At 34.5% G+C, this 19,508-nt stretch overlaps 1 protein-coding gene across 3 annotated transcripts in view; it reads left to right on the forward strand.

Moving 5' to 3' along the window:
• LOC131157148 (CAAX prenyl protease 1 homolog) overlaps positions 1-11,859 on the forward strand; it is a 29,453-nt gene extending 17,594 nt beyond the window's left edge. For 2 of the 3 annotated variants that reach the window (XM_058111065.1, XM_058111066.1), the window contains exons 2-14: positions 5,132-5,279; positions 5,417-5,501; positions 5,584-5,679; positions 6,428-6,493; positions 6,647-6,745; positions 6,835-6,948; positions 7,099-7,209; positions 7,924-7,983; positions 8,569-8,661; positions 8,788-8,901; positions 10,977-11,048; positions 11,146-11,211; positions 11,396-11,859. In XM_058111065.1, coding sequence (XP_057967048.1) covers positions 5,132-5,279; positions 5,417-5,501; positions 5,584-5,679; positions 6,428-6,493; positions 6,647-6,745; positions 6,835-6,948; positions 7,099-7,209; positions 7,924-7,983; positions 8,569-8,661; positions 8,788-8,901; positions 10,977-11,048; positions 11,146-11,211; positions 11,396-11,512 — 1,241 coding nt within the window. In that variant the 3' untranslated portion in view covers positions 11,513-11,859. The remainder of the gene's footprint in view (positions 1-5,131; positions 5,280-5,416; positions 5,502-5,583; positions 5,680-6,427; positions 6,494-6,646; positions 6,746-6,834; positions 6,949-7,098; positions 7,210-7,923; positions 7,984-8,568; positions 8,662-8,787; positions 8,902-10,976; positions 11,049-11,145; positions 11,212-11,395) is intronic. The other variant, XM_058111067.1, reaches the window with a different exon arrangement.
• Positions 11,860-19,508: the final 7,649 nt, after the last annotated feature.

Genomic DNA, 19,508 nt, shown 5'->3' on the forward strand with positions numbered 1-19,508 from the left:
AGACATTTGAACATGACTTTCCATATACACAGCAATACTTTCTTAGGAAGTAGTTTATGCTAGACCCACTCCATCCATGGGCACTGCTCCCCTTTAATTCTTATCACCTCCTAAGCCGAGATGGTTGAGAATTTTTCATTTATGGAAGGCTTCCAAATAAACACATCAGACCCCGCTTTGTGCTTTATAGACGACAATTCAATCTCATCAGTTTTAGGGACCCCTACCAATTCTTTCAACATATCGGTATCCCATTTCTCAGACTCCCAACAGTCTTGAATCTTTAACTCAGAATGATGGATCTTGTAAGAACACTCAGCAAGGGGACCACTGCTCAACCACTTATCAAACCAAAAAAATGTTTTTCCTTCTCTAACCTTCACATAAACGTTCTCATATACCTCTGGAAAAACCTTTAAGATTGTCTTCCAAAATTGAGAGCCCGTAGGAGTAGACTTGGTTGAAGCCATGTGACCTGATTTAACATATTTAGCCTTAAAGAAATGGGTCCAAAGATTATCTAACGTCATAAGTCTCCAAGCAAACTTCATGTGAAAAGATCTTTGAACCATCAAGTTAAAATTTTTCTTTAATATTCTTCCTACCAAGACAAATTACATTTCATGTATTCTTTATTATTTCTACTTATCCTAAAACTTTAGATTCTAAAGCTTCTCTCTCTAATTTTAATTAATCTTCTACTTAACCACTAGTTTCATCAAATAAGAGAATATCATTTACGAATAGTGTATACAATCTCGTTTTGCATATTGCTAGTAAGTTCATCCATTGCTAAGTCAAAAAGATAAGAGTCCAAAGCAGATCCTTCATGTGCACATATTATGGTTGAAAAATTACAAGACTTCTCCACTTGTGGTCCTAATGCTAGTCATTACTCTCATACGTATCTTAATATAAACATACCTACTGCACATTCCCTTTTCTCTAAAACCCCCCAAAACTTTCCTAGATACCTATCATAGACTTTCTCTCAATCAATAAAAACATGTGCAAGCCCCCCTTTTTCTTTCCTATATTTTTTCATTTATGTTCTTAATTTTCATTTTTTTTTTCAAAAAAAGTGAAAAGACTAGCAATAGAAACATAAAGCTAGTAATATAAATAAACTTCTTGTCATAATTTATTTCTTTATTGTGAAGTGACAAAATGAAAAATATAAAATGGAAATGAGTTTTTTTTTTTTTTTTTTTAATAAAGGGATTTAGAAGCACACCATCAACCAAGAGTGTACACATCTTTCTTAGTTGAAATTGAAGTGCAATTCATATATTCGAGTTGAGTCAATAAAATGGATTTTTGAGCTCGACCTGGGTCGAAAATTTTTAAGATTGAAAATCAATTTAAGCTTTGATCTTGAAATTGTCAATCTCGAGTTTGACTCAACTTAAAGTTCTTTGAACTCAGACACAGGTTGATTAAATTTGATTTGATTATAAAATAATTTTAAGAATATATAAAAATATATAATATTAAATATATGTATAAAATATACATTATATCACTTATAAAATTACAAAACCTCAACTAAGTTTGATTAGGCTCGTGAGTAGTATTAAAAAAACTCAAATTTGAACTGTAAAGTTACTCGAGTAAATTGAGCTTAGTTAAACTTGAGTAAAATTGAGTTGAGTCAAGTTATTGAACGAGTTGAGTTTGAGTATCTTGCAAATCAGCTTGACTCATCCACACCATAGTCCATATAAATAATAAATTGGCATATGTTATGCTAATTTGTCAAGTAAAACAAGAATTGGTAAGTTGGAATTCAAGTTCACCTTTACATTGGTTCATTAAATTTTTAGACTGATGTTGAACTTAGCTTAAGTGGTGTTTATTTTATTGGTATGGAATAAGAAATAATTAGCAAAAATAGATCTTCATTGAGTCTAATAATGTTATATATAAAAAATGACATCATTTTGGCTTATTGGTTTTATTTATGTATAACTAAAAGGGATGGCATTTAAAGAGTCATTATACAATGTCTAAATTGTATTTCTTTCATACAAGAGTGTGAATTTAAATTAGGGTCAAATTGAAGATTACATTTTTATATTGTATCTTTATGTAATCAAATTAATGTTGAGGTCATTTAAATCTGTATTATATTTCAAATATCTAAAATGACATAATTTTGGTTTGTTCCTGATTTTAGTTATAACTAAGAAATGATGGCATTTAAAAATCATTTTACAATGTTTATTTATTTTTTTTTGAAAAGAGTTTATGAATTTAAATTAATGTCAAGTTGAAGATGGTATATTCATATTCTATGCTTATGTTAAATCAGAGTAACATCATCTTATATTTATAGTATGTGCTGTATACTACTTGGAAATGATACTATTTTGTGTTTTTGATACATCGTACACGATGTTGGTTTTTTTTTTTTTTTTGCAAAAAAAATAGCAATAAGATGAGAAGATGCTTTATTTGTAAAGATTTAAAAAAAAAAAAAAAATCTTGATATTAGATCAATATATTAGTACTTGAGAAATTTATTCCAGTAAACTTCCTTTTCTGAAATTATATAAAAATGTATTAAAGCACTCAAAGTGGATATGACATTCTTATGTTTGAAATGAAAAAGGAGTATGACTGAGAATCCTTTCTATGAACTGTTAAGGATTCCTTTTAAAATTTTTGTTCAAGTTAAAATTTATTCCCCCCCCCCCCCCCTATTTTTTGTCAATTTCGACAGTGATGGCACGACCATTCCCAAAGAGACGGTTGCCATCCAATCCTAAAGCTCCCAATACAACTCTTTCAACTGAGTCAACACGCAACAATCTAGGATCGGAGAACCTGTTCTTAACATTTCAGTTAATGTAACATTTTCTATTGATGATAAATCCCACACTGTTATTTGGTCAATAATTTTCTTTGGAGAAATTGAGAGTTTAGAACTTGGGTGGTGTTTAAATACACTAAGGGAGGGGTTTGAATCTATATGTTAAGTGAATCTATAAGATAAATTATGTATGTCTGTTTTAGGTAAAATTATATGCATCAATACTAAATATTGCACCATCCCTGGAGTTGTTAATGCTAGTCCTATTAAGAGTTTAAGAACTTAACTTTCTGTATATGAAGTCATCTTACAGTAAATTTCTTTGGACATAGTAAAAACTTGAGAACGCAAGTTTGCATTTCCAATCTAAAATGCCATTCATTTAGACAATTGTTGTTTACTGGGTTGAGGATCTAATAAGATGTATCAGTTTGGGTGGGCGAGGGAAAATGAACAATTTTAAAAGTTATAGAGCACTAACCTAAGTATTAAAGGAAAATTTAAATTTTTAGGTTGTTGTGCTCCCGCAATTATTCCTTTTTAAGAATATGAGTATACGAGATTAGAGAAGAAAACTATTTTGTTTTGGTTTGGATTAGTAACAATTCACTTGATTACCTGATCCCACTGTTTGATTTTTTCCACTGCCTGTGTTACTTGGAGGATAACTAGGTATATGAATAAATTATTTACTAAATGTGTAAACTCATCAATTTCCAACGCATGATATTATTTGATGCGCGTTAGTGGTACACGGCTGAAATTAATTTTATGAATGTACTTACCTAACCAGAAAATGAATTGTAAAATTTACAACACTAAAATGGAAAAAAAAAAAAAAATCATCTCTGGATTTTTCAAGTGGTGTAATAAAATTTACTTGATGTATCAACCAACCATACTCTGTCCAACATGTTGCATTTAGGCGCATTAGGCAAAATCAAAATTTCATGATTCATTTCAAATCAAGATATGTTTAATGATATTTTCTCAAAGAGTGCTCCCATTGAGAAGTACTAACACTTGCACACAACAAAGGATGGAGCGGGCACAACAATATAAGGGGTTGTATCTAATATCGACTAACGTTCATTTGTCACTCATAAGTAACTTACTTTATGTGACCATGGCCATACTTCCCTTCTATTTTCAAACTCTCTCTTGAACTTCACCATTCTATAGTGATCAATGCTTGGTACACTGGCCGCATTCTCTATAAAAGGGATTGTACTAGCTACTGCATGCATAAATCATCTCCTGTCAAAAAAATCTCCTCCCTCTGTTACCAACTTTGAATACACAATGGCTTTTCCAATGCTTGAGACTGTTGTTGGTATGGACTCACTCCTACATCTTTGTATTTTGGGTTTCATGTTTTTCCTTCTTCCCTTTCATAATGTGTATTATGGTTCTTTTAAGCTGCTTTTATGCTTGGCATATTTCATGACTTTTGTTTTGTCCTTTTTTTTTTTTTTTTAAAGTTATTGGTTTTCTATGTTCTTTTTTATTTCTAATCTTCGTGGTTGTTATGTGCTATAAGTTGGAATGGATTTTTCTTTTTTTTTTTGGTGAATGAATCATTTTTTTTTTTTTTTGTAGCCAATGGAATGGTCAGTCATTCCTGATTGTAAATCACAATTTTCAAAGCTTGTTCTTTGAGAAACTTGGTGATAAATTATTTAAAGGGGAAGAAGCTGTTTTTGAGTTTAATTGTTTAAAGATAGTTCATTTGATTCCTTTATAGTGTAAAGTTGCAATTCACTAATATCATTTTTTATGGTAATAATAATGATCTTTTCTCCAATTCTAATATATATATATATATATATACATATATATATATTTAGATTGTTTTTTTTTTCCAATTGCATTTGAACATTCAATTGGGATGGGCAGTCAAAACATTTAATCTGTAGCATATAAACATGTTTGCTGTACCATAATTGAAGCAGAGTTTGGAACGGTAGTAGATTGTTTGACTATCTCAGCATTGAAGAAGATTCTTAACCAGATCTACATTGACCTTCTTAAGGATACTCCCGGCCAAAATAATAATAATAATAATTGTCATTAAGTATATCAAGTATACAAAAAAGACAAAAGTACTTTTGCGACAATGATGCCATTAATCATCCTAGTCACATGTGCAAAGTGTTAGCCTCTCAAAAGAGTAATTATGGCCCACCTGTTAGGTTGTACAACGTATTGGCTGGTTGGCTTGGAACTCTCTCTCTCTCTCTCTCTCTCTCTCTCTCTCTCTCTTAATGGATACTTGATGATTGCAGTTATGTTTCAGCAGTTAACACTTGTTTTTTGTAGGCTGTATGATCCTCTTGTATCTCTTGGAAACATATCTGGCCCTGCGGCAGCATGCTGCATTAAAATTGCCAATGCTTCCAGTGGTTCTTCAAGGCATAATACGCCCAGAAAAGTTCAAGAAATCTAGATCTTATATGATCAAACAGAGGTTAGCAAGAACTATACATTAAAAGAAAAGAAAAGAGAAGAACATTTCAATGGAGTTTTTTCCCAGTGAACTATATGCGCTTTGTTTTTCTTGGCCTTCAAGCAATTTCATGTGTGTATTCGATTTGCTTCCTTCAGCTACCTCCATGTTGTGCGTGAAACTGCAACGGTACTGGTGGACTGCATGATATTGTTGCATAGGATACTACCCTGGTTATGGAAGGTAAGCTTGTGGGTAGCATGCTGAAGAAATGCTGTTATATTGTTGAATATAGACCTTAATCATTATTTTGTCATGGTTGCAGATGTCTGGAAGCTTTCTGGGATACATTGGCCTGAATGCAGAGAATGAAATCCTTCATACACTTTCCTTCTTAATGGTTGTCATGATATGGTCTCAGGTGTGGACACTCTTATATCTCACTTGCTTAATTAGTTGTGCACAGAATGTGCAGTGTTCTTCTGCCATGAAATCCAAAACTATGTTGTTGGGCAAGGGAGCACCTTATGCAATGTATCATAGGCAAGACAAAAATATAAGTACAATTCTTCTTCTACAAAAAAATAATGCTAATAAAAATATGATAAAGTAGACTGGGTTTGGGTACAACAACATTCTATTTAAAGGATGTCTGGGATTCTAACCAAATATAAGTCCTTGCCATGTCTCTGATATGAACAAATTTGACCATATTTTGTTTCCATTTGATCATAGGGAAATAGTGGAAACTTGATTCAATGAGGATTACATCCCTCAGGCTGAATAGTGAATACCCATCAGGGATATCATGATGGAAGCGTGCCCTAGTTTGGATCACAATTCATTCTATTGACATGCTAAAAATGTGTACTTACATGCTTTGTGATGTCATTCATTTAATTTCCAATCTACCACTTATAAAGGTGGCACTTTACTTTGTTTTTTCATCACTAGTAAATAGTTAGTGTTTTCATGCATTTGTGCAATCATCCAAACCATAGGACTGAGAATTGGTCCAAAATTCCAAATCATTGGATGATATGTAATGTATTTTATTATTTGAGAATGATCAATCACTGCACTAATATCGGTAACTTCAGTGATTTGTTATAACCTCTTTACATTCTAAGAAATTGACAGTGATAATTTACTTCTGCTTTCTTATGCAGATTTTTGAATTGCCATTTTCACTGTACTCAACTTTCATGATTGAGGCTCGCCATGATTACAATGGAGTATGTGTATACTTGCTTGGATTTTTGTGTTGGCCTCGTATTATAATATAGCTTATTCAATATCTGAACCTCATTCACTGACCATCATCCTTTTCTATATTCTTGTTGACAAGAAAAAACCTTCTGAGATTTTCTGTTACCTGACATTGGCAGCAAACATTATCGCAATTTTTTAAGGACTTGTTCATAGGATTAGGCATTTGTAGCTTATTTGGAGCACCTGTTGCTGCTGCGATCATACTTATAATACAGGTATCTTCATTCACTGCAATAGGTGGAACTGATTGCTCGGCTCTTTATATAGATGCTCAAAGTTACTAATATTTACTGGCATACTGCAGAGAGGAGGTTGTTGCCTGGTTATCTATTTGTGGGCATTTTCCTTCCTAGCATCTGTTGCACTGACAACTGTGTACCCTCTTCTTATAGCTCCTCTATTCAACAAGTTCACCCCTGTGAGTACACAAAGTTCCTAAGAAAAAAATTTACAAAAAAAGAAAAAAAAAAAAAAAAAAACTTTTGTTTCATATTTTCTGTTTACTGCAATAATTTTTCAAATTAATTAATGGTTCCTTTTCTGTTATTCTCCATGACACCACAAACAGCTCCCTAATGGGGAACTCAGAACAAAAGTTGAGAATCTTGCCCACTCACTGAATTTTCCTCTAAAGGATATCTTTCTAGCTGATGGATCCAGGAGGTCAACACATAGCAATGTGAGGATGCGACTATGTCCTACTATCTTCTCCTTTGTTCTTTAGTTTTTAGTCCTAAAATCATGTAGCATGGGGAGATAGGGCACCAAATTATATAATATGATCTAGTATCTAATGGCACACATTCTTAAAATTTTCGCATTCAAATTTTCACTAAGACACTGAAAATAGGATGAAGTTGTTCTGAAATTTCAAAGTCAAAAGGAGACCGAAGAGAAGATTCGTGGTTATACATAATGCAATCTAGGTTCCAAGTTTTGATTTCAAGAATCCTCTTTCTTTCTTTCTTTCTCCTTTTTTTTTTTTTTTTTGGGGGGGGGGGGGGGGGGTGGGGAATGACTGAAAAGTGCATAAAATATTGAAAATTTGGGCAACATAGGATTTTCAAGTGACAGGGAAATGTTAATAGTGATTATCACCAAATTAGAACTAATACCACAATAACTGCTACAGGAATCAATTTTAATAAGTGAAATCTCACATTTTCATTTAAAACAGTAATGTATCACGGAACAACAGAAAAAATGGGTGACAAGCATCTTTCCGTACCAATTTGAAAAGCAGGAGGAATAGATTTTTGAAGTTGACACTACCCTTCCACCATGCTTGTATTCCTGAAAAAGGCTCCCAGCATCTCTTATTTATAAGTTTCCTGCCTTCAAGTTATCAGTCAATATTACTTGTGGTTATAATTCAATTTTCTTGTGCCTGCAGGCCTATATGTATGGATTTTTCAAAAAGAACATTGTCCTCGATGATACATTGACTAAGCAGGTTTGAGAAACCTAACCAGGAAAAAAAATTATCTAGGTTCTTGAAAATGTAGAGGAACAGAAGCCATGTGTTCTGTCTTTTTTATGGATTTTCTTGTTTATATATTTTTTTCTTTCTTTTTGGTTTTTCACTTCATAACACTGTTTCTGTGTTTGTGTTCTTCACTATTTGGATAGCACATATTTATAAATTTAACTTCATAACAAATGCATTAGTTGGCCTCAACATTTGTCCTTTGTTTTGCAAGTTTAGTTGGCCATTAAGCAGTGTTTCATATTATAGGCTTGTTTCAACTCAGTTTAGTTATTTATAAGCCTATTAAACCATCATCAAGAAGCTTCTTCAATGCTTACCATTTTTTAACAGAACTGCTGCCTTTTTTTAGGATAATGTTTTGGCTACCTGTTGTTCTCAGTGGGATATTATCTTTCCTCACGACATTTCAAAAATTGTGTTGGATATTTCCATTCTAACGTTCATTTCCAAATCTCTTGAAAATGTTAATTAGCACTTAGCAGCATATTCAATTTTTTTTGGGGATTTATTTGATGTGAGCTGCTTAATGAAGTTAGTTATATTCTTCAGTGCAAAGACACAGGAGAAGTTGTTGCCATTATTGCCCATGAAATGGGACATTGGAAACTCCATCACACAATTTATGCATTTTTCCGATTGCAAGTAAGTTATGAGGGTTCTCTCTACTTCTATAATTTATCATGTTTACTGAGATGCTTTAACTAGTGGAGTTGAATAAAATAAAAGCAATGCCATCTTGATTAATTTTAGTTATATAAATGCAAACAGGTCCTTGCACTCTTGCAATTTGGAGTTTTTGACCTTGTGAGGAAGTCAAGTTATATGTTTCAAACTTTTGGCTTTGACACACAACCCATAATTATTGGGTTCTTCATTTTTCAGGTACATTTTCAACTTTTGGTTAATGCAAAAAATAAATAATGTCTTCTTTATAAAAATATATGTGCCAGTTTCTAACATGAACCACAAGATGATGGTGGGATACTCTATTTCTTCTCTAAGCATAATAATAGTGACAGTCTGCCGAGAAATCAAATAATAAATATATTCACATAGAGTTACTTCCATATTAAATCTAAATAAGGTTTTGTCTCTCTGGTTTTGGTTTTAATAACCATTGTCTCCTAACATTCACATCAATATTTCTCACAGGCCTCAGCATAGTTATTAGAATCTTACGATTCATGACATGACTCGATTCATACAATTCGTATCAATTCCACTCCAAATCAATTTGAATCTTACTAGTGAATCTAAAATCAAATGAATCATTGCCAAATCTATCGATTCACCTTGTGAATCTTCGAATCGATCTGCTTGATTCACATGATTCTAAACCTATCACATCCTGACAAACCCAACTAGTTTGAAAACCCCAAAGCAACATTTCTTTTTTTTTTTATCGCTTTTACTTTCACTTGATTACCTCTTCATTTCTTATTTACATCAGTTTTGTGCTTAAGAAAAGGAAACAAATAGAAATTTGGGTCCTATGTTGCCTTAACAAAGCCATTCTTTGCTATAGGAGCATAGTGCTCTACCATTAAGAAGTAAGGGTGGAACACCCGCCGGCTAAGGTGTACTCATGTTTAGTTGTGTTATTAAGATTTAAAAATTGATTCTTTTACTAATTTGTTCAATTATCGTGACTTTTTAGGTTAATTATTTTTTTCTTTTTATCCAAGAAAGAATATGCATGAAATTTTACTTTTTTTTATTGTTGATAAACACCAAAAGTTCAAATTTTTATTATTTTTTCTTGATTCCTTCCCTTAAACAGCGTAAAGCTCACTATTTTATTAATATTTGCGACTCATTCTCTTACTTTTCATTTGTTTACGGACAACACACATGAAATATGATTTTTTTTTATTATCAAAATTTAAATGTATTTTATTATTTTGCTTTTTGTTTGTATATTAATATATGCATGCCATTTAGAACTGATTTTGGAAAATTTACCGAATCTTACAATTCAATTCTCGATTCTTGATTCCCAAAATTGGAATCTTGATTCATGGTTTGAATCTCGATAGGACAACTATGGGCCTCATAACTCAAAACTATATATTAATTCCATTGTTTTTAAAAAATTTCTGCTCTTCATGATACCAAAACAGCTCATTTAGATATTTTTTGATAGCTTTTCTTTTGATTACAAGTTTATAGGAGTTGTAAGGTGTGCCTCGAATTTCTTAATATATGGTTTCATAGGGTTTTTGTGTGGAGAAAATTTTCGGCCCTCCCTACCCTTGAGGTTATTATTCACTGAAACCTTTGTCAAATGATTATGGGTCATGCTATATGCTTTGAACATGCAATCCAATATATCTACTATAATTGATGTTCTTGGGATACAACTGAGAGTTGTGCATTGGATTGGATGTGCTTTTCCTTATTTTGGTGACCTTAATTGTAATTGTTAATTTTCCTGGATATGAAGTACTATTATTGCTCAATTGGGGACATTTTTCAACTGCAAGTCACTCCAAAGTGCCAAATCAAGTTTCGGCTAGCTTTTGTCAGTTTCTTTCATTTAGGTTGTCTCTAGGAGTACGGATTCTAGGCCTTGGGATTTGGATTTGTATGTATTTGGACAAAATACAATTTCATATTGCATTTTTCACACAAATCCAAATCAAAGATTTGAATTTCAAGCACCTAGACATTTGGTTAAGAAGAAAATTTGTTTGTCAAAACATCCCCAAAATTGATTTTTAGTTCAAGCATCACTTCCCACTTAATCTATTGCAATGTAGCAAATAAGTACATAAAATCACCATACTCTAAATATGTCCCAAACAGGCCATTAGTTATCATAAATTTTCATAACCTCCCTCACTTTTCTTCTCTTGAATAACCAACATTTTGTTAACTCACTAGTTTTTTAGCATAAGACTTTCATACAAGTAGGATGTATGTATTAACTTGTCTAAGTGACTATGCCCTTTGTGTAGCATGTGGTAATGCCTGCCCAACGCCTACTCAGCTTCGGTATGAATCTCTTAAGCAGATATTCAGAATTTGAGGTAACAACTGTTCTTCTATTGCAGGGTACACATGTTATGGCTTTTTCTATCTATTTGTTATCTTCCATACTCATGTTTCATGTTTTTGTTAGCTCAGGCTGATGCTTTTGCTAAGAACCTTGGCCATGGGACTGCTCTTCGAGCAGCTCTTGTGAATCTTCAGGTGATTATATCTGTGCCAGTAAACTAATATTGGATGGACTTGTTGAGGAATGTGGGATGCCAATCAAATAGTCTTAATTGATCTGTCATCCTCCATGGCCATGAAGTCTTGGAACATTTATTTTAGCGCATGATTTTCTTTTTCTTTTCCTGTTCATCACTGAATAGAGCTCAATGAATTTCAGGAGCAAAACTTGTCAGCAGTGAACACAGATCCATGGTACTCAGCTTATCATTATCCTCATCCCCCACTGGCTGAAAGACTAGCAGCACTCAATGAGATGGATAAGAAGTTGGCATGAAAGAAATGTGGGACTGGTTTAATTATCTTAGAGGCTACTCCACAGATTCAAAGGGTGTTGCACACCACAGTACCATCTTTTCTCGTTGATGCCCCACAGATAGGCTCAGTTGGCACAATGGTAAAGTTTCGTGCTTTCAAAGGTCCGAGTCTTGAGAGCAGCTGATTTGAGCAAAACTATAAAATTTGGAATTAGTTGTAAATCATCTTCAGACTTGCTTATCAGAGTTGTTTCTAGATAATGGCCTCTACACCAAAGGCTTGGGGATGATAAATATTTTGACTCAAAATTAAATGTATTTGCTAATAAAATAATTGTTAATGTACTAGAGTTCTTTGTGGCCAAAATATTTATGTCTTGACTGGTTTCATTGCTTGAACTTGAAGTGTTCCAGATTCTGAATGTTATGCATAATGTACACAAATCAACATTCTAGAAAATTTAACATTTTTTAGCCTTCACAGGGCTGGGTTTAAACTTATTCTTCTAATTCATAGAAGCAGCTCAAAGCCTCTTATTACCTGATCTACTTGGACTTCTCGGGCCTGCAATTAAAAGCACTAATGCTATTAAACATGGTTCCAAATGATTCCATTACCATTAGTAAACTCATTTCTTTCTTTGACTTGTTCCTAAAAATATGATTTTCATACACTAATCTGAGATCCATTATTGGTCAAAATTTGTGGTTGCATTGTGTATCACACAATATTTAACTTGAGAAACATATACTATTTAATAGAGGTCGTCTTTTTTTTTTCTTTCTAAATGGTAATTGTCAATGGCCATTTTTGACCAAATAGTAAAAAACCTGGTCCCAAAACACCAAACCAAGAATCGGGGCAGCTAAAACTTGATAAAACTAGAGCAAAAGAAACGAGAGGAAAATAAAGATCAAAGAATGAATTGTGATTGATTTCTTTTTACAAGCTCTATACAACCCCTTGTTTATACATGTAAATGAGGAACATAAAATTGAAAGTAATTAATCTACATGCTCCTGTCCATATTTAAATGATTTGCTGACTTCTCTTAAATATGAAGTTCATGTAATATCAGTCCCCAATTTGCTTGATACTTGCCATGATCTTAGGCAAGATTGTTGCCATGAAGTACGACCTTCCTCAACACTCCCCTTTAAGTTGGCATGGATATTTATGACACTCAACTTGTTGAGTAAGTAATTAAATTCTGCGAATCCAAGAGCTTTGGTAAAAAGATCAGGGGGTTGCTTACTTTTATGCATATAGACTATTTGAATTATGCCATTTTGGAGTTTTTATCGAACCACATGATTGTCTATTTCGATATGCTTGGTTCGTTCATGGAACACTAGATTTGAGGCAATATGTTTAGCAGTCTTGTTATCACAGTACAGTCTGACTGGTTAAGAATGCATTACTTCAAGATCTGAAAGTAAAGCTTTTAGCTAAGTAACCTCACAACACGTAGAGGCCATAGACCTATATTCTGCTTCAGCTGAGAAGCGTGAAATGTTATTTGTTTCTTAGTCTTATAGGAAATGGGTGATTTTCCAAGTAGGATGCAATACCCAGTGACCAATCGTTTGGTGTCCCTGTAGCGTGCCCAATATGCAACACAGTATGCATAGAGCTTACTGTGTGCTGCATCCAAGTATGGTATTCGTGGCTTGTCCATAAACTGACTTAGTACATGCACTGAATAGGCTAAATCTGGTTTTGTGATGACTAGATAAATTAGTCTTCCAACAAGTCACCTATATGATGAAGGATCTGAGATGAGTACGCCCTCACTCTCGTTGAGTGCAAGATTTTGATCCATTGGAAAGTTTCCAAGCTTAGCTCCAAGGAAGCTTGTATCTTTTAATATCTTGAGCGCATACTTCCTTTGAGATAGACATATTCCTTTGGATGAACGAGCCACTTCGTTCCCAAAAAATATTTGAGGATTCCTAGATCTTTGAGTTTGAAATGATCACCTAGGTATTTCTTGATCACATTCACCTATTCCAAACTATTTCTTGCAACAACTATATCATCCATATATACTAAAATGGCAGTGAAATTGCCCTCATGGGATCGGATAAAGAGTGAATAATCTGCCTTAGATTGTTTGTATCTTGCATCAATAAGAGTGGAAGAAAGTTTGGCATACCATTGCCTCGAAGCTTGTTTGAGACCATATAGACACTTAACGAGCTTGCAAACTGTAGTCTTCCCCTTTTGTCCAAACCCCGGAGGAAGCTACATATAGACTTCTTCATCAAGATCGCCATAGAGAAAAACATTGTTGACATCGAGTTGAAATAGGTGCCAGTTATGAGCAGAAGCAAGAGCCAAAATGGTATGAATAGTGGTCATTTTAGCAACCGAAGCCAATGTCTCGGTGTAGTTAATGCCTTCTTGTTGGCTGTAGCCCTTGGCAACTAGGCGAGCCTTGTATCATTCGATGGATCCATATGGGTTGTATTTGATCTTGTAGACCCATTTTCAACCAATGAGTTTCTTGCTAAGAGGGAGAGGAGTAAGATGCCAAGTTTGTTGAACTCGAGGGCATCAATTTTAGCACGTATGGCAGTACGCCTCTAACGCCCCAACTTGGGTCTGTTAGGGAGCACTGCGTCTCTTCTTTTCCACCTGGACCAGACAACAGGGGGCAGGCCATATCAGACGAATGACTGGCCCCACAGACCAACACATGTCCTTTTCAGTATGTTTTTTCCTCACTCACACACTTCCTGAGAAAACTTCCTAGAAGGTCGCCCATCCAAGAATACTCCAAGCCAAGCACGCTTAGCTATGGAGTTCTTATGGGAAAGCTCCCGAAAAGAAAGATGAACCTTGTTGATATGGGTGGTAACATCTAATCCATTTAAGTCATTCTTCCACGGGGTATCACATTCTCCCCCACTTATAGAACGCAACGTCCTTGTTGCGAACCCACATTTCCAAACCCACGCGATGTGAATCTCATCACACTTCCGACTAGGTAATTGCTTTGATACCATTTTGTAATACCCTAACCTGGGTCTGCCAAGGAGCACTACGTCTCTCCTCCTCCACCTAGACCAGACAATAGGGGCGGTGGGCCTTTATTGGACTAATGACTGGCCCACAGACCAACACGTATCTTTTTCAGTGTGTTTTTTCCTTACTCACACACTTCTTGAGAAAACTTTCTAGAAGGTCATCCATCGACCTAAGATTAAGCCAAGCACGCTTAACCGTGGAGTTTTTATGGGAAGGCTCTCGAAAAGAAAGGTGCACCTTGTTGATATGGGTTGTAACATCTAATCCTTTTAAGCCTTTCTTTTGCGGGGTATCACAATTCCAGTTGGGATTTGTCATAGCCTAAAAAAATGATTGGGGTTCTTTAGCAAGAGAGAGGGCTGTGGTGAAAGCACGGTGAGAAGGAGATAAACAAGAATAAGTCATAAAGTCAGTGAAAGAAAACGGAGCACCTGATGAACATACCATTGTAGAGTCAGATGATTGAGCGGGCCAAGATGGGAAAACCTGTCCATTTGAAAACCTTGCAAGTATGTCAATGGCTGAGTAGGACGACTAGACCGTTGGGGTGGTGGAGGAGAGGGTAAAGAAGTGGATAGGGATAGAAGAAAGGTAGGCGGTGAGGAAAAAGATGGTAACGAAGATGAAATTTCAATGATGTGGTCAAGAGAGGGAATAAGACAAGGTAGGATGGGTTCGTGGGCTCCGAAGTAGATGATGCATAAGGGAACAAATCTTCATGAAAGAGAACATCTTAAGACAAAGACTTTATGTGTTGCAAGGTTATAAAGTTGGTATCCCTTTCGACCATATGTATAACCAAGAAAAGCACATCAAGTTGCTTTCGGATCGAACTTAGATGGGTTTTGCAAGTGAGTGAAAGCAAAGAATAAGTATCAAAAAACTTGTAGGTGGCCATATGCAGGTTTGACATTATGCAATCTCTCATAAGGTGACAAACCACCTAAAATAGGAAAAGGGGTTTGATTAATGAGATAAGTTGCGGTAAGAATGGCATCCCCCCAAAAGTGTTTAAACATATGAGCTTGAAAAATTAATGCACGGGCAACATTAAGAAGGTGACATTGTTTGCGTTCAACTACTCCATTTTGTTGGGGAGTGTTGACGTAACTAGTTTGATGTACGATGCCTTTAGGGGCATAGAGTGAGGGCATGTTAAACTCAGACCCATTATCACTTTGGATGATTTTGATGGTGGTGGAGAATTGGTTTTCAACAAGGTGAATGAAGGATTGCAAGAGATAGCGGGTGTCATTTTTGTGGCGCATTAAGTAAACCCAGGTACAGCGGGTGTAATCACAAAAAATGGTGAGAAAATAGTGTGCACCACTAGTGGAAGGGACATGATGGCTCCCCCAAATATCAACATGCAGTAGGTCAAAAGGTTTAAGAGAAGAAATGGAACTAGATGGAAAATGTGCACTAGTCCTTTTAGCCATTGGACAATTAAACATGATTCCAAATTGGAACTACACATTTTTGGCAATTTATTGGAAAAAAAAATTGATTTTTATTTGATAGATGATAGATTTTTATTTGATAGATGACCCAAACAACAGTGCCAAAGTTGGGAAGTGGATGTGGATGTAGCCACCTGACAACAAGCATTCCTAGTGTTGGTGAGGTGGTATAAGTTGTTAATTCAGGTGTAATCCCAAGAGGGGGGGGGGTGAATTGGGTATTTTAAAAATCTTTAAGTTTATTTTACCACTTACTCCCTATTTCAATATTTAAAAAATTAATTGCAGGGGCTTGAAATTAATTCAAATTATTATCTCAATAAATTCTATTTTAATCAATTAATTATCAAGTGTGTATAATATAAATCAACATACAAACTTGCAAAAGCTGATAATGAAATGCAAGCAGAAATTAAAAAAATAAGGGAAGAGAGAAGGCAAACGTGATTTTACGAGGTTCAGCCAACTCGGCCTACATCCTCGCCTTGAGCAACCCACTCAAGGATTCCACTAAATCCTTGCTCCTTTAACCGGGACAGAGCTTCCCTTACAATTCGTTACTTACAAGAGGCATAGCTTCCTCCTCACCCGGTTCACAACCTGTATCGTGATTACAATATAAAATTTCAAATCTGCAAAGACTCAATATTTCTTCTAACAAAGCTAGCGAGTACAATGGAAAACCTAACACATATTCATATGATAAAACTTGAAGTTCAATATGTATGTAACGATGATATCGTTATATGAATGATATGCTTTACAAATCAATCCTTTAAATCAATATCTCCCAAATATGATTTTATAAATAAATGGTTTGGAGAAACAATAAGGTTCGATTTCATAATACTTTAAGCAAGATTAGAAAACAAGATCCTTTCAAAACTAATCTTTGATAATGCGCAGATCTATATTCTTGCTATCAATAATCTGTAACGTTGGATCTTTGAATAAATAAACAACTTTGAATATAACAAAGATTTAAACACTATGTTTGAAAAATAATATCCCTCAATAATATGTATTTAGAGGTTCTTAGGATTTGCAATCAATTACTTCTTACACTAATCAAATAGCAACCCTTTGAATGAAAATATATTTAAAACTTTCTTCAAGATGCTTCTCTCAGGTAGTGATCTTCCACAAATATATATATATGTAAAACACAAGATCAACTTCTCAAAATGAATATTCAATGATAAGTTTGTGAGATGAAAAACTCTTTGAGAACAAGCAAATAGTTAGTTTGATCACCAAACCTCAATACCAAAGTTGTTTGCACAATTGTTACTGGAACCCCTTTTGAAAATCAACGTAGCCCAAGCTTTAATATGATGTAAACTCGTTGAAATCGCAGACAAGAGCTTAGCAATAAGTTCAACAATGTTCAAAGATATATATAACGTTCAAGGTTCCCAATTCTATTATCAAAATTGAAGCACTAGGGTTTAGAGGTTGATTATATAGGTAATCTCGGCCTTAGGATAAGTCCTAACCGTTGGATCAATTTGATCAAGTGTATAACAGACATGTTCTCTTGCTAAATATCAGATTTTTAAACTTCCCGCAGGTTCAAACAACTGAAGATTCAGGTTCAGATGTCTGATATTCCTTAAAGCACTGAAAATTGTAGTCTGGACATAGGGTCATACGACTGAACTATGGGTTCAGTCTTCTGAAGTCCCAAGTCAGACGACTGAACTGAAGGTTCAGACGTCCGAAGGTGTTCTGCCTGTTTTGTGTTTCAAAATTAATTCTTTAGATGACTGAACTAATTCTTTAGTCTTTTGAGGAAATTCTTCAGATATCTAAAGAAAAACTTCAGTCATCTGAAGTTGCATCTTTAGACTTCTAAGGATAATCCTTAGTAGTCTGGGCAGTCCAACTTCAGTTTTTTTTTTTTTTTTCAAAAACCATTTTTGCTTTCTTGCTTTTCTTCTTCATAAAACATTTCACAGGATTTTAAATTAAGTTTCTAAGTAAATAAATAACCCCTAAAAAATTTTCATGAGATGCATGAGTCCTAAGGTCAGCTTAAGATATATTTTGAGTTTCGAATTAAATCATATGAAATATGTAAATACATTCAGTTCTAAATACCCATTCCCATGACGATCTTGAACTTGACTCTTGCATCTTCATTCTTCTACTCTTTTAGTTCCATAGATTGTGCCAGGTTATATATATATATGCTTTAATCTTCATGGCTTCCATGACTCCTAACCTTCCGTGCATGCTAAATATTATTCCTGTTCACAATTCCAATGCATAGATCAAATACCAAGTGATTTGTCATTATCAAAATAGGATTGGATTCATAGAGTCAATAATCTCCCCCTTTTTGATGATGACAAATACATGAGCAAAAATATAAAATGGGTTACGCCTAACAAGGCTCCCCCTCAAATAATGCACAATCAAATATTCAACAATATGAAATATGCTCATACACAATGTAAAATAGGCAATAGTTTTGCACGTATAACTTATGTACTTATGTACTTTTCTCCCTTATTTTTGCTAACTATTTTTGCTATACCTTATATTCTTCTCCCCCTTTTGACATTAACAAAAAGGTATATAACAAAAATGTTCTGACATAATTATATCTCATCTTTAAAAAAAATATCAAACCTCTATATTTCAAAATTGTACTGTGAAATATTTCTTCTTGTGTTATGCAATTTACTTCTCCACCTTGCTAATGTAAAACTGTGTTGTTGAATTAAATTTCAATGTGAACATACACAGTGTGACAAATTACATAGACATGGATTGTGACAACCCGAATAAAAATGGTATTTAAAATAATAAAAAGGAAGGGAAATTATCAGAGGCCTCGTCGACGAACATAGGGGATTCATTGACGAGAGTATAAGAGGACCTCGTCGACGAAAGCAAGATTCGTTGATGAGGAAATACCAAGAGACGTTTTGAGCAGTCTGAATTTCGTTGATGAGGAGTGGGTTTTGTCGACAAAATTATTGAAGGACTCGTCGACGTGACGACGTGACTCATCGACGAATCCAGTCCTATAAATATCAAAAACTCAGATTTAAATGTCAAAATTTAGCAAAAACTCACTCTCTCTCTTTCTCTCTCTCTCTCTCTCTCTCTCCATTCGGTTTCTCTCCCTTCTCTCTTCGATTCCGACTTCGACGCTCGCTGGATCATCGATCTGAAGCCACCACGACGCTCCCGGGGAAGTTCTCTGCATATCTACTGGAGCGAATCGTTGGTGGAACTCTGTTGAAAATCATCCCTAAATTGAGGTAAGGCTTTTTAAGCCAAATTTGGTCTTACGGTAGTTATAAGAAATGATATACAAGTGAAAATACTGAAGTTTAGTACTGAGAGTTTTCATTTTTAGGGTATTGATCAGGAAACCCTACGGGTGTGAGACCATAATTTATAGGGGCTTTCTTAGTAGCCAGGTAAAGGAATAAACTAAAGCAGTTAATTTCCATACAAATTATTATTATGCATGTGTAAATTTACTTTCAACAAAACATGTATTATATCTGT

The sequence above is a fragment of the Malania oleifera genome, chromosome 6 (genome assembly GCF_029873635.1).
Source record: "Malania oleifera isolate guangnan ecotype guangnan chromosome 6, ASM2987363v1, whole genome shotgun sequence".
NCBI lineage: Eukaryota > Viridiplantae > Streptophyta > Magnoliopsida > Santalales > Ximeniaceae > Malania > Malania oleifera.